A 13,240-nucleotide genomic window follows, 5' to 3' on the forward strand; every position below is an offset into this window, starting at 1 on the left:
AATCAACTTGAATTCCATAACTTTTTGCCAGCATGGTCTGAAGATGATCTGAGCCAATTTTGGTGAGAATCAGACAAACCGTCTAGGACGAGTTCGACAAAGTAAGTTTTACAAACAATTAAAAATAGCGTAAAAACTAAGCCTTGCGATTTTTGAATTTTCGTGTTCATTCGACTCGGCATGAGCCAAGGATTCACAGGGAAAAAAAAATTTCCCATTTGTGCCTTACGGTTCAAAAGTTATTAGCATAAAGAAATTGCAACTTTGGACAAGTGGTGGCGCTAGAGAGTTGGAGTTAGAGACTCCAAACTTGCTGTGGTGAATGTTGAGACTGTCCTCTATCAGTGTGCCAAATTATACAACTTTCCCGCAAGCGGTTCTATGGGCTGCCATAGACTTGCGGCGGAAGAAGAAGAAGAAGAAGAAGAAGAGGAAGAAGAATAATAATAACGCCAAGGATTTCAATAGGTGACTACGCACCTTCGGTGCTTGTCCCCTAATAAATGTTTAAAGGTAGTGTCTCTATGTCTTAAAAAATTTATAAATAAATAAAACAAACAAACACGGAGGTTGCATTGTCTGCTGCACAAAACCATTGCTCTAATTGAAGTTTTTTCTGCAGCAGTGACATTTCTGGATTTGACCTGCTTTGGCTCTGTCTGAGGGAAAATAATGAGGGTTAATTGCAGCATTTGCCATGCACAGATTTCTCTCCGTATCTCATGCAGATGCTCCAATACACTCGGATGGATTCTGACATTCCACAGAGGAGGAAGAGCAGAAGAGAAGGCAGGTGAAAGGTGCATGTACGAAAATGCGGCTCATCACTATTTGAACAGAAACGAATGTCTGTAGTGTTTTTTATATAGTGCCTTTAAAAGTCTAAAAGGTAGTGTATAAAATAAAACAATAAAAATAAATAAAAAACACAACACAACACAAAACAGCCAGTTGTCTAACAGACGTCATTTACTCCCCCTGCTTAAGTAAAACACAGCGGGTCGCATTGAAAAACGCGGTGCTCAGCGATTACCAGACGTTACCCAATGAGGCTAGCAAGTTCATCCCTATGAGGCGGCGTGACATCATCCGCACCGGGGCTCTGTGGTCGGCTGACGTCCCACATGAACGGTAAACACTTACCTCCAGCGGGCTCTCAGCGGGGGGAGCCGTCCGGTTTAATGGAGCTGCTCTCCTCTCTCATTATGTTGTTCTTGCGCTGACATTTTAACATTCATGCACTAATGTGTTTAGTCTGACTGTCTGGCCCTTGCGCTCTGCCGCTCTCTGACGGGGAGACGATTTATAGAGGACGGATGAATGAACGAAAGCGCGCAGCATGTTAAAGAAACTCCCGTACAGACTGAACCCAACGGCCTCCTGAGAGAGAGAGAGACAGACAGAGCACTGCATCACAGCCAGAGTTATGCTGACAGGAGAGATGGAGACAGACGCTGAGAGAGCGATAGAGACAAAAAAGGGCAAAGAAAAAGGGATGAAGAGAACAGAGCCAAAGAAACAGAAAGGAAATGTACGGTGTGTTCAACTAACAAATGTTTTCCATAAGCCGATTCTTTTTAATGAATCCGTTTGATTAAACTCACTCTGATCAACTGAATCAGTCTAACAACTCATTCATTATTGAACTGATTAATCAGCAAGTTAACAACAAATTTACTCAGTGAACCTTTAAAAGTCATTACTAAGAAAATAAATGTTGCAGGCATGTGATCAGCAGAGGACCAAAAATAAGGAAAACCATTTTTCCCCATTCAATATAATAATAATAATAATAATAATAATAATAATAATAACAACAGTACTTATTTAAATTCTAGAAAAATAAAATAAAAAAATAAACTTACAGTTGTAACAATACTATACTACTGTAGTATCACTGTAAAATAAAAAGTATTATAATAATAATAATAATAATAATAAACAACAGCAACAACATGACAATAAATAGCTATAAATATGGCTGTCATAATTTCTTTGCTTTCAAACGTTAAACTATAATAATAACAACACTATTGCACTGTAAAATAAAAACTATTCAAATAAAATATTTAATAAAAAATAAACAAAATATTCTTATTTATTTAAATGTATTTATTTTAAACATTAAATTAAAAAATGTACTGTAATAATTGTAATTAAATTGTAATGTACTATACCACTGTACGACTACTGTAAAATAAAGAATAAGTACCTTTTAATATTATTATTATTATTAATTTTAATTATAATATTTATAATAATTACAATAATTTCAATATAATAATTATGGTTGTCTTAATGTCTTTGCTGTCAAAAGTTAAACTATTGTAATAATACTACTGTACCGTAAAACAAAAAAATGAGCATTTTAAGAATAAGAATACGTTTATTTTAAAGAATAATTACTAATAAATAATTAGTATTTTAAAGAATAAAAGTACATTTCCAATACTAATATTTATGGTTGTCTTAATTTCTTTGCTGTCAAGCATTAAACTTTAGGGCTTTTATTTTGGTAGAAAAACACTCGGAGACACTAAATATGTTGTCAATATATTAATAAAATGACTAGCACATGTTGCATTTACAAATGCAATTTAGAAATGTTGAAAATGCATCCGTTTTTTCCCCTTGGATTTACTTCACGCAGGCCAGAAAACGTGTACAGATATGTCTAAAATTTGTGTAAATATGTTGACAACAGTCTGGAAGCGGCTTCATGCAAAACATGTAACACCGAGGATGTCTTGCATCCCCTTATGACATCACAATGGAGAGAAGGTTGAGCAGCCAATCAGAGATGAGGAAGTGCAACATCAACCACTTTAACATTTGAATGACTTGTTTTGATCTTTTGTAATAATTTCTACATTTACAAACCACAATGATGAGAAAACCAATAGCAAACACTGTTAATAGTACTGCTAAATAACAGCAATGATGTATTTGCACCTGCGATAACATCAGCAGTGTTTACAATTCACTGCCCTCTACATGCTGCGCTAATAGGACAGTCTTATCGGCCTAATTCAGAGAAAATGATTATTTCAACAATAATTAAAACATTTTAGCAGCGTCTGAGGAGAGACCCGGGAGAGGAGAGAGAAAGGAAGGAGGCTGTTGATAGCGCACCTGTTTGTAATTCAAGCAGAAACGCAGCAGACAGACGCACACCGCCGCTCGTCTGCTACAGTCTGCTCTCCTCGTGTCTCATTAATATCTACATGTGCATACAAACAGACATAGAGAACCTGGAGGACATTTCCCATTCTCAGAGGTTGCAAATTATTTTTACTGACATTTTATACTTTATTGCAAGAGTTTCTTCTCTAATCCCTTAAAAAATATACAAAAAACTCAATTGTTGACATTCAGTGAGAAAGAACATCTAATTTCCTTCCATCTTTTTCCTAAAGAAAGACCATTTACTGAATCAAATTTGTAAAAATTTGAAATATTAACATGACAGGCCACATTTACATCAGTTTATAATTTTATAAGTCTCTTCTGCTCACCAAGGCTGCACTTATTTGATCAAAAATACAGTAAAAACATTAATATTGTGAAATATTATTACCATTTAAAAGAGAAAATGGTTTTATATTTGAATATTTTAAAATAATAATTAAAAATTTTTTAAATATAGTTTAACGAGATATTTCATTATAGTTAATTTTCATATTTATTATTTTTATTTTTTATTGATATTTCATATTAATTTATTATTTGTAATTAATTTTTAACATTTTTGTCATGCATTTTTCATAATCTTTTTTATTTTATATTGATAATTGTTTTACTTTTTAAATATTTATTTATTAATTTATACATTTTCAGCATCATTACTCCAAATCATTCAAATATGCTCATTTGCTGCTCAAGAAACATTTCTTATTATCAATGTTGAAAACAGTTATTAAAACAGAATTTTTGGGTGAATAGAAAGTTCATGTCACTTTCACTGTCACATTCAATCAATTTCATGCATCCCTTATAAATGAAAGTTTTAACTTTTCTTTTAAAAAAAAAATATATATATATATTACAGATACTACCCAAACTTTTGAACACTACAGTGTACATGTGAATGAAGATTTGTCTATTTCAAAATCATATGGTACATAGTTTTAAGCAAATTTGAACTCCACTTCAGTGCTGTTTAGTAGAAACAACTGTGATAATGGTGCTTTCTCCTTTTCAGTGCGCTCGAGAGGTAAAACAAGAGGTTAGACAGGAAGAAAGAAGGTATAAGTGTAATATAACCAGGAAACAGACAAAAGGACAAGATGTGAAGAGGAAATAGATATGAATCCAGAGAGGAAATAAGAGAGGGCAGAGGGGACGGAGAGGGGGTAATACAGGAGAGAGACGGCCGATGTCTCTGTTGAATGTGAAATGAGAGGGTACAGACACCATTTCAAATCACCTCGCATGGATCAGATCTACCATAACAGGGCAAAGTGAATACTGCCTTTCTATCTATCAGAGAGCAATCAAGCCTGTCTTGATTATAGTGCGATGGGTGATGCACTCTCAGAAATTGAACGTAAATTGGATGGGACAAACCAGAACGGACCCCAATGATGTTGTTTTTGCGTGTCGTGTGGATGTTTACCGTCGTTCAGGTCATGTAACAGGTTCTCCTGACCGGAGAAGTCAAGTTTGGCGCTTATGTTGACAGGGATGGAGACGGATTGACCGGATTTCAGAGGCAGGTGGGACAGAGCGTCCTGCAGGTCCCAGGTCAAGAACTCACCAAACAGCTTCTCTGTAAGACAGAAACAGGGAAATATTTCATTTCTGTACAGCACTAAGGAATGAAATGACCTGCAAACGTCAGTGACAAACAAGGATTTTTAAACTAATGATAAAAAAAAGAATTATAATTTTTATTTTTAAAAATACGGGAAAAAAAAAACTAAAATCTTTATCATCATCATCCTTTAAAATGTAAAAAATATATAAAACAATGACTATAAAAGGTGTATTTGAGACATCGCATGGATATTTTTTATATATAAAAATATTTGTACATACATCGTCAATTTATTAGGTAGATTAAATAGATAGATTATAAAATAAATGCTATCCAATCTCTACATCAAACCACAGCAGCTACTACAAAAGTACCGCATAACCACATCATATGTAAAGGCATGATATGCACTTTAAAATCATATATTATTAAAAAAAAAATTGTTTAAGTCTATTTTTTATTTCTCCCAAAAATTGGATGAATTAATTGGTGGAGCCCCTGCAATACTGACACAGACCCCCTGCTGTATAACAATCTATATAATTCAATTTCTCTCAAAAATTCCCTTTATTACAGTATGTGAGTCAAACCTTTCTTTGGCTAACTATCCAATCAACTCGAAAACTTGCTGGTATTAAATGATTCACCCTGGTAAATCTTTAAAAAAATATATCAGAAATAACTAGATCAAAAGCTCAGATATGTTTTGATCAACTGCACCGAGAGAAACTCCTCACACTCTCTGCACTTGGCAACTAGTTTTTTTATATGGTATACTTCAAATCAAGTGTCTGATTTAACAGCAAATCTGATCTCTAAATATAAATCCCAAATGATGACAATCGAATTGCATAAAATTATTAAAATGAAAATGTAATATTAAAATAATACAATAATATTAAAACAAATCAAATAATATTAAAATTAAAATAATATTAAAACAAATTAAAAAATCTAATCAAATAATATTAAAACTAGACCTAAATAAAATAAAATATTAAAAAATAAGAATAAAATAAAATATAATAAAAATTATTTTAATAAAAAATAAACCATGTCAATAACAATATACATGACTATAGTAATCATTCAGTCATGGAATGTGTCACTGTATCTCCATTAGGGCTGCACGATTATGACAAAAATCATAATTGTCGATTATTACCTTGAAATTGTAATTGCGATTATTAATTATGATTATCACAATTTACATTGAATGATGTTTATACCATTGTTTAATGCAACTGCATGCCATATTTTTATATGGAAAAAAACAAGCTGAAAACACTCTAACTGAAATTGTTTTAGTGCTTTTCTATAGTATTAAGCCTCAAATGTCAAATATACATCGGATTGGTTTCTTCTTTAAATTGTAAAAATATGAATGGTATTATAACGTTATACTAAAACTAAAACAATGGAAAAACCCCTAAGATAACATCTAGAAAGAAAAAAACATATCTTAAGAACAGAATAACAGAATAACAAGTGAACTTTGAACGATTAATTGCCGCTTTGAACGATTACGTAATTGTGGCATCCATAATTGTAATCGCAATTAGAAATTTGATTAATTGTGCAGCCCTAATCTCCACTATACTATTTACTTCAGGTGCTACTGAAACTGCTCTACATTGTTGCTGCCTAAGGAGAAATGCAACTGAGAGTTTGATCCCAGTGTGTAACGAGAATCTTACAAACTCGCTCTCTCTGTTCATGTTGTCGTCTCTCTGTGAAGACACAAGAAACGGCTGTTCAAAGCTTTATTCAGATGCTAACAGCTCCCAAACCTCACTGAAGATGAATAATAGGCAGAGGCCAAATAACGAAGTCAAATGAGTGCCGCACAACACACGTCTGTGAACGTTTAAATGAGCGTCTTCCCTACAGACACACGATCCTCATGAATCATTTCCACATGAAAGACTGAAGAACGCATGAATAAGATGCTGCATTACAATGGCAGTCATCAGACATTCACAGGGAAAACACCTCGAAATCAACCCGCTGACGCGTATTAACACCTGCCACCTGTTTGTCTGAGGCCTGGCGAAGAGTTTGACCATTTCTGAGTGAACAAAACTGATGCTTATTTTCACATAAGCTGACTGATAACCTCTGGTGTCTATGAGCAGTGATAAAATTCGGTCTAAACTCTTGGGTTTACAAACCCAAAACCTTGATTTAGTCACAAAAGAGTGTCTGAAGTCAGATGTTTGACCTTTAACATGACACTACAGCTTATTCTGGCCAAGAACCACTATTTAAACCACAATTTAAGAGCTGGGAAACCTTAAATATCTCTGAACACAAATAGAATATAAAGGTTTGCTCATGGATATGTCCATGAATTAGCATCACAAAACTGACATTTTATTCACATTCCACTTAAAGTCCAGCCTAACCTGTATGAGCTCCTATTTGAATATATATGAATTGCTTCTTAAATCATTTTTTCTGGGTAACAATATTTAGCATTGCACCAATCGCTATACATCTGATGGAAAGCTGTCAGTCAACAAGATTTAATTAAAAAGGGATGAATATTTTGTAGTGATCATGACTTGCTTAATTCATTTAGAGAATGTGGTGCTAAAGGAAAACATGCAAATGAAAGGAAGAATAATTTTTTAGTAAATTACTACAGTACCATTCAAAAGTTTGGGGTCGGTAGTTTTTTTTTTTTTTTCAAGAAATTAATACTTTTATTCAGCAAGGACATATTAAATTGATCAAAAGTGACAGTAAAGTCATTTATAATGTTGCAAAAGATTTCTATTTCAAATAAATGCTGTCGAACTTTCTATTCATGACAGAATCCTGTGAAAAAATTGCATCCGTTTCCACAAAAATATGCATATGCAACATATATTTGTGGAAAAATATTGTAAACATAAGCAGCATTTCAACATTGATAATCATAATAAGACTTGAGCAGTGTTGTTTCTTGTGCAGCAAATCAGCATCATGCACATGATCGAAATCAGGACCATGTGACACTGAAGACTGGAGTAATGATGCTGAAAATTCAGCTTTGCATCACAGTAATAAATAACATTTTAAAATATATTCACATAGAAAACAGTTATTTTAAATTGTAATAATATTTCACCAAATCACTGATTTTATTGTATTTTTGCTCAAACAAATGCAATCTTGGTGAGCATAAAAGTCTTCTTTTAAAAACATTATAAAATCTTACCGACCCTAAACTTGACCAGTAGCATATAGAGAATAAGATTTTGGATAAATCAAAGAACCATCTACACTTCTGAACTTTTCCTCCACTGTTTTTGCTGTTAAAAAACATGAATTACGGTAACACGGTTAGACTGACAAACAGAGCGAATATTAAACTGGACTGAACCCACGCTGCTGTTTTAGCATTTTAATTCTCAGTGTCTGCTCTTCCCCAGCGCTTATCTATTCCAGCTGTCTCTCGAGAGCCGTGATCCTCTTTTCAGAACAACACGGATGGAAATAAACAACCCAGACAGATGTTAAACCCTGTTCCACAACAACACGCTCCCAGGCCTGCGAGCCGTCATCCTGGAGGGCTTCTTCCTGGCAGCGGTCCTGAACGGAACAGGACAGCAGACTACAACCACCCCGAGCACGCACGCCTGCCAGCGCTACAATCTGTTTTTTTTTTTGGAGCCTCGTGCCGCACAACACACGTCTGTGAACGTTTAAATGAGCGTCTTCCCTACAGACACACGATCCTCATGAATCATTTCCACATGAAAGACTGAAGAACGCATGAATAAGATGCTGCATTACAATGGCAGTCATCAGACATTCACAGGGAAAACACCTCGAAATCAACCCGCTGACGCGTATTAACACCTGCCACCTGTTTGTCTGAGGCCTGGCGAAGAGTTTGACCATTTCTGAGTGAACAAAACTGATGCTTATTTTCACATAAGCTGACTGATAACCTCTGGTGTCTATGAGCAGTGATAAAATTCGGTCTAAACTCTTGGGTTTACAAACCCAAAACCTTGATTTAGTCACAAAAGAGTGTCTGAAGTCAGATGTTTGACCTTTAACATGACACTACAGCTTATTCTGGCCAAGAACCACTATTTAAACCACAATTTAAGAGCTGGGAAACCTTAAATATCTCTGAACACAAATAGAATATAAAGGTTTGCTCATGGATATGTCCATGAATTAGCATCACAAAACTGACATTTTATTCACATTCCACTTAAAGTCCAGCCTAACCTGTATGAGCTCCTATTTGAATATATATGAATTGCTTCTTAAATCATTTTTTCTGGGTAACAATATTTAGCATTGCACCAATCGCTATACATCTGATGGAAAGCTGTCAGTCAACAAGATTTAATTAAAAAGGGATGAATATTTTGTAGTGATCATGACTTGCTTAATTCATTTAGAGAATGTGGTGCTAAAGGAAAACATGCAAATGAAAGGAAGAATAATTTTTTAGTAAATTACTACAGTACCATTCAAAAGTTTGGGGTCGGTAGTTTTTTTTTTTTTTTCAAGAAATTAATACTTTTATTCAGCAAGGACATATTAAATTGATCAAAAGTGACAGTAAAGTCATTTATAATGTTGCAAAAGATTTCTATTTCAAATAAATGCTGTCGAACTTTCTATTCATGACAGAATCCTGTGAAAAAATTGCATCCGTTTCCACAAAAATATGCATATGCAACATATATTTGTGGAAAAATATTGTAAACATAAGCAGCATTTCAACATTGATAATCATAATAAGACTTGAGCAGTGTTGTTTCTTGTGCAGCAAATCAGCATCATGCACATGATCGAAATCAGGACCATGTGACACTGAAGACTGGAGTAATGATGCTGAAAATTCAGCTTTGCATCACAGTAATAAATAACATTTTAAAATATATTCACATAGAAAACAGTTATTTTAAATTGTAATAATATTTCACCAAATCACTGATTTTATTGTATTTTTGCTCAAACAAATGCAATCTTGGTGAGCATAAAAGTCTTCTTTTAAAAACATTATAAAATCTTACCGACCCTAAACTTGACCAGTAGCATATAGAGAATAAGATTTTGGATAAATCAAAGAACCATCTACACTTCTGAACTTTTCCTCCACTGTTTTTGCTGTTAAAAAACATGAATTACGGTAACACGGTTAGACTGACAAACAGAGCGAATATTAAACTGGACTGAACCCACGCTGCTGTTTTAGCATTTTAATTCTCAGTGTCTGCTCTTCCCCAGCGCTTATCTATTCCAGCTGTCTCTCGAGAGCCGTGATCCTCTTTTCAGAACAACACGGATGGAAATAAACAACCCAGACAGATGTTAAACCCTGTTCCACAACAACACGCTCCCAGGCCTGCGAGCCGTCATCCTGGAGGGCTTCTTCCTGGCAGCGGTCCTGAACGGAACAGGACAGCAGACTACAACCACCCCGAGCACGCACGCCTGCCAGCGCTACAATCTGTTTTTTTTTTTGGAGCCTGGGGATCTCAAACCACGAGTTTAATCTCCAAAGTCTCTGCAAAAGGCAAAATTTACAATTAGCATGCTGCTAATGAGGCCTATAGAACTAAGTTAAGAACACAAAAATAGAGCATGGATTTTTTTTTCTAGTGTTTTTATCTAGATTTAATTTGAATTTCCCAAACATATTAGCATATAAACAGCGATTTCATACAGTCTCGGTTTCAGGCGGCGTGTTGACAGACCGTTCATGGATCATCTGAAGCATATTGCGCATAATAATGAAGCTTTCCAAAATCATAATCTCAGATTGGCTAGCTTTATGTGATTTACGGGAATCTTTTTCAACCTTTTTTATGCTTATCTCCCAGTTTCTGTGAGTCACCAAACAGAAAAACAGTCACGCTTGCTTTTTGTTCCCAAGCTGCCAAGATGAGCGCTTCCAAGGCATTGAATCTTTGAAAGATATTCAAAAGTTGAGACTTTCAATAAGGAAAAAAAAAAAAAAAAGCCTGGCTACGTGAAACTAATTTTCATATATACTACAGTCTGAAAATAGCCTCTGTGTACAATTAAATTATTCAAAATTACAATCAAATGTCATCAGACTCAAACTCAAAAGCCGAGGAGAGGAAGAAAAGGAGGGAGGCCCACAGCTCAAGCTCTCCGCACTAATTTGTTGGGGACGCAAATATTCAATAATTCATAATTCTGTGTGAGTGAATGCTAAAAACAGCACGTAGACGGGTGAGTCGGCTTTATAAACAGCTGAGCAGTGACCATAATTCACCACGGTATGGCTGGGATTGAAACTCCGTTGCTAGGAGACACAGAGTTGCCGATGGCAGTGACTTCTGCAGTCTCATGTGTTAAACAGAGGTGACAAACAAGACACTGACCGGCACATTTCTGGAGATTTTATACATTTCTGAGAAATTTGTGGCTTCTGTACTGAAAGCATACAGTAATTGGAAACTTTGTGAATTACTTTGTGTTCATTCAACAGGCATTAATGACATAACATTTTAAGTGCACATATAATCTTAGCCAAGTTTTTTAAATTGAGTTTTCATGACCATTTTCAACTCTCTCTCTCTGACCTTCACAATTAAACGTCTGTTTTTGCTACTGGACTGATTAAAATGTATTAAAAATTGGATGGAAACCTTCTTTAATCACAAACGCAATACAACAGATAAATGGATAGATAAAATGAAATGACGGATGGATGGAACCAAAGAATGAGAGAATATAAGATAGAACGATATATATAAAGAATGATAGAGAGAGAGAATGATAAACAAAAAGGACAACAGACAGAATGTTAGAACCAGATAAAGAACACAGAATGATAAAACATTATATAGAATGATATACAGAAAGAATTATAAAATGTTACCACCACAAAAAGAACGATAGGCAGAATGAAAGAACAAAAGACAGAACAGTAGAATGACAAGAAGAACAAGACAGCGACAGAAAATTACAGAGAGAACGATAGATACAGTAGGATGAAGGATATAATGAACAAGAGAACAATAGAACATTAGAAAGATGAAATGAATGAATGTTAGAATGAGAGATAGAATGATAGAACTAAAGAACATCATAAAGAATGATATATATAAAGAACAATACTACATTACAACCAGAAAAAAAATGCTAAAAAGATAGAATGATAGATATAAAAAGAATGTTAGAGCACATGTAAAAAAATAATAAAAAGATAGAACATTTGACAGAATAAAATACTGTATAGAAAGAACGATCAAACGTTAGAACCAAATAATGATGAGAACAACAGAACATTAGACAGAATGATAGAATAAACAAGAAAATAAAACATTAGAATGACACAAATAACAATAAACAACGTTAGAACAATAGAACATTAGCAGGGCTGCACGTTAACTTTTTTTCCACATAACACTGGTGCTACAGAGGTTGAAAGTTTTGTAGCACAGGCCAAAAAGTTGTAGCACAAGTATAAAACGTCTGTTATCATGTCTGAAAACAAACACAAGTAATGGAGTTCATCACTTAAACAGGCACCGATGTTCCATACAGAGCACAAAAAATACAAACCATCACAAAAATTGTTTTAGACAAAGTTTTCTTAATTTGCTAAAAATGGAAGAGTGCAGAAACATAACACCTCTTACACCTTAACAAAATATAAAATAAAAAACAATGGCAGACATTTAGGCAAAGTTAGCAAAGATAAAAAGCTTTGTCATTATTTTATCTTTGTTATTAGAAAATAAGAACATTTTTCAGGTACAGTATTTAGCAGTATTTACAACATTTTATTTTTCAGGCGTTGTACATTATATTGAGACGGAGGAGGCGCCAGAACTGTAGCTGATAGAATGTGCGCTGTAGCGCGATACAACAATATTTCTTTAAGCAGATCATGGAGACATTCAAAAATCGTCACACACCCCTAACTACCAAGTATAATCAATCTCACACACACAAACAAGCACAACGAAATCACTTCACACTATTAAGCGGTTGTGTTATGAACATGCAAAACTGTATCGCATGCGTGCTACAGTGGTAAATTTATTCATCGCACAGACCAGTTTTTTCGTGTCGCACTGTACAGCCCTGATTAGAAAGAATGCTTTATAAAAAGAACAACAGAAAGTTAGAACCAGAGAAAGACTGACAGAACATCAGATCAAAAGTCAAAAAATAAGAACAACATAGTATAATTTTATATTAGTACGACACACAAATACAGTGTTATGCTTGCTAAAATGATCTAATAAAAGCTAAACACAGATCTACAGCCATATGACTCTGAAGATACTGAGGGCTTTAAATCAAGTTCTGGACTGAAGCATTCATAGACACAGTGTCCCTCCAGAACGGATAGATAAACCAACAACACAGCACGATTTCACAAATTATTCAAATGTTTCTTCACTGTCAGACTAAGGTAAAACTTTGATAATAGCGCTCGGATCACATCTCACCACAGAGAGAAGCAAATATAAACCACACTGTGAAAAGAGC

At 34.4% G+C, this 13,240-nt stretch overlaps 1 protein-coding gene across 2 annotated transcripts in view; it reads right to left on the reverse strand.

The window, feature by feature from the left end:
* LOC107681624 (trafficking protein particle complex subunit 9-like) overlaps positions 1–13,240 on the reverse strand; it is a 248,577-nt gene that overhangs the window by 128,934 nt on the left and 106,403 nt on the right. For both annotated transcript variants that reach the window (XM_016477940.1, XM_016477939.1), the window contains one exon: positions 4,616–4,768. In XM_016477940.1, coding sequence (XP_016333426.1) covers positions 4,616–4,768 — 153 coding nt within the window. The remainder of the gene's footprint in view (positions 1–4,615; positions 4,769–13,240) is intronic.

This window comes from Sinocyclocheilus anshuiensis, unplaced genomic scaffold (genome assembly GCF_001515605.1).
Source record: "Sinocyclocheilus anshuiensis isolate Anshui unplaced genomic scaffold, SAMN03320099.WGS_v1.1 scaffold1524, whole genome shotgun sequence".
Lineage (NCBI taxonomy): Eukaryota > Metazoa > Chordata > Actinopteri > Cypriniformes > Cyprinidae > Sinocyclocheilus > Sinocyclocheilus anshuiensis.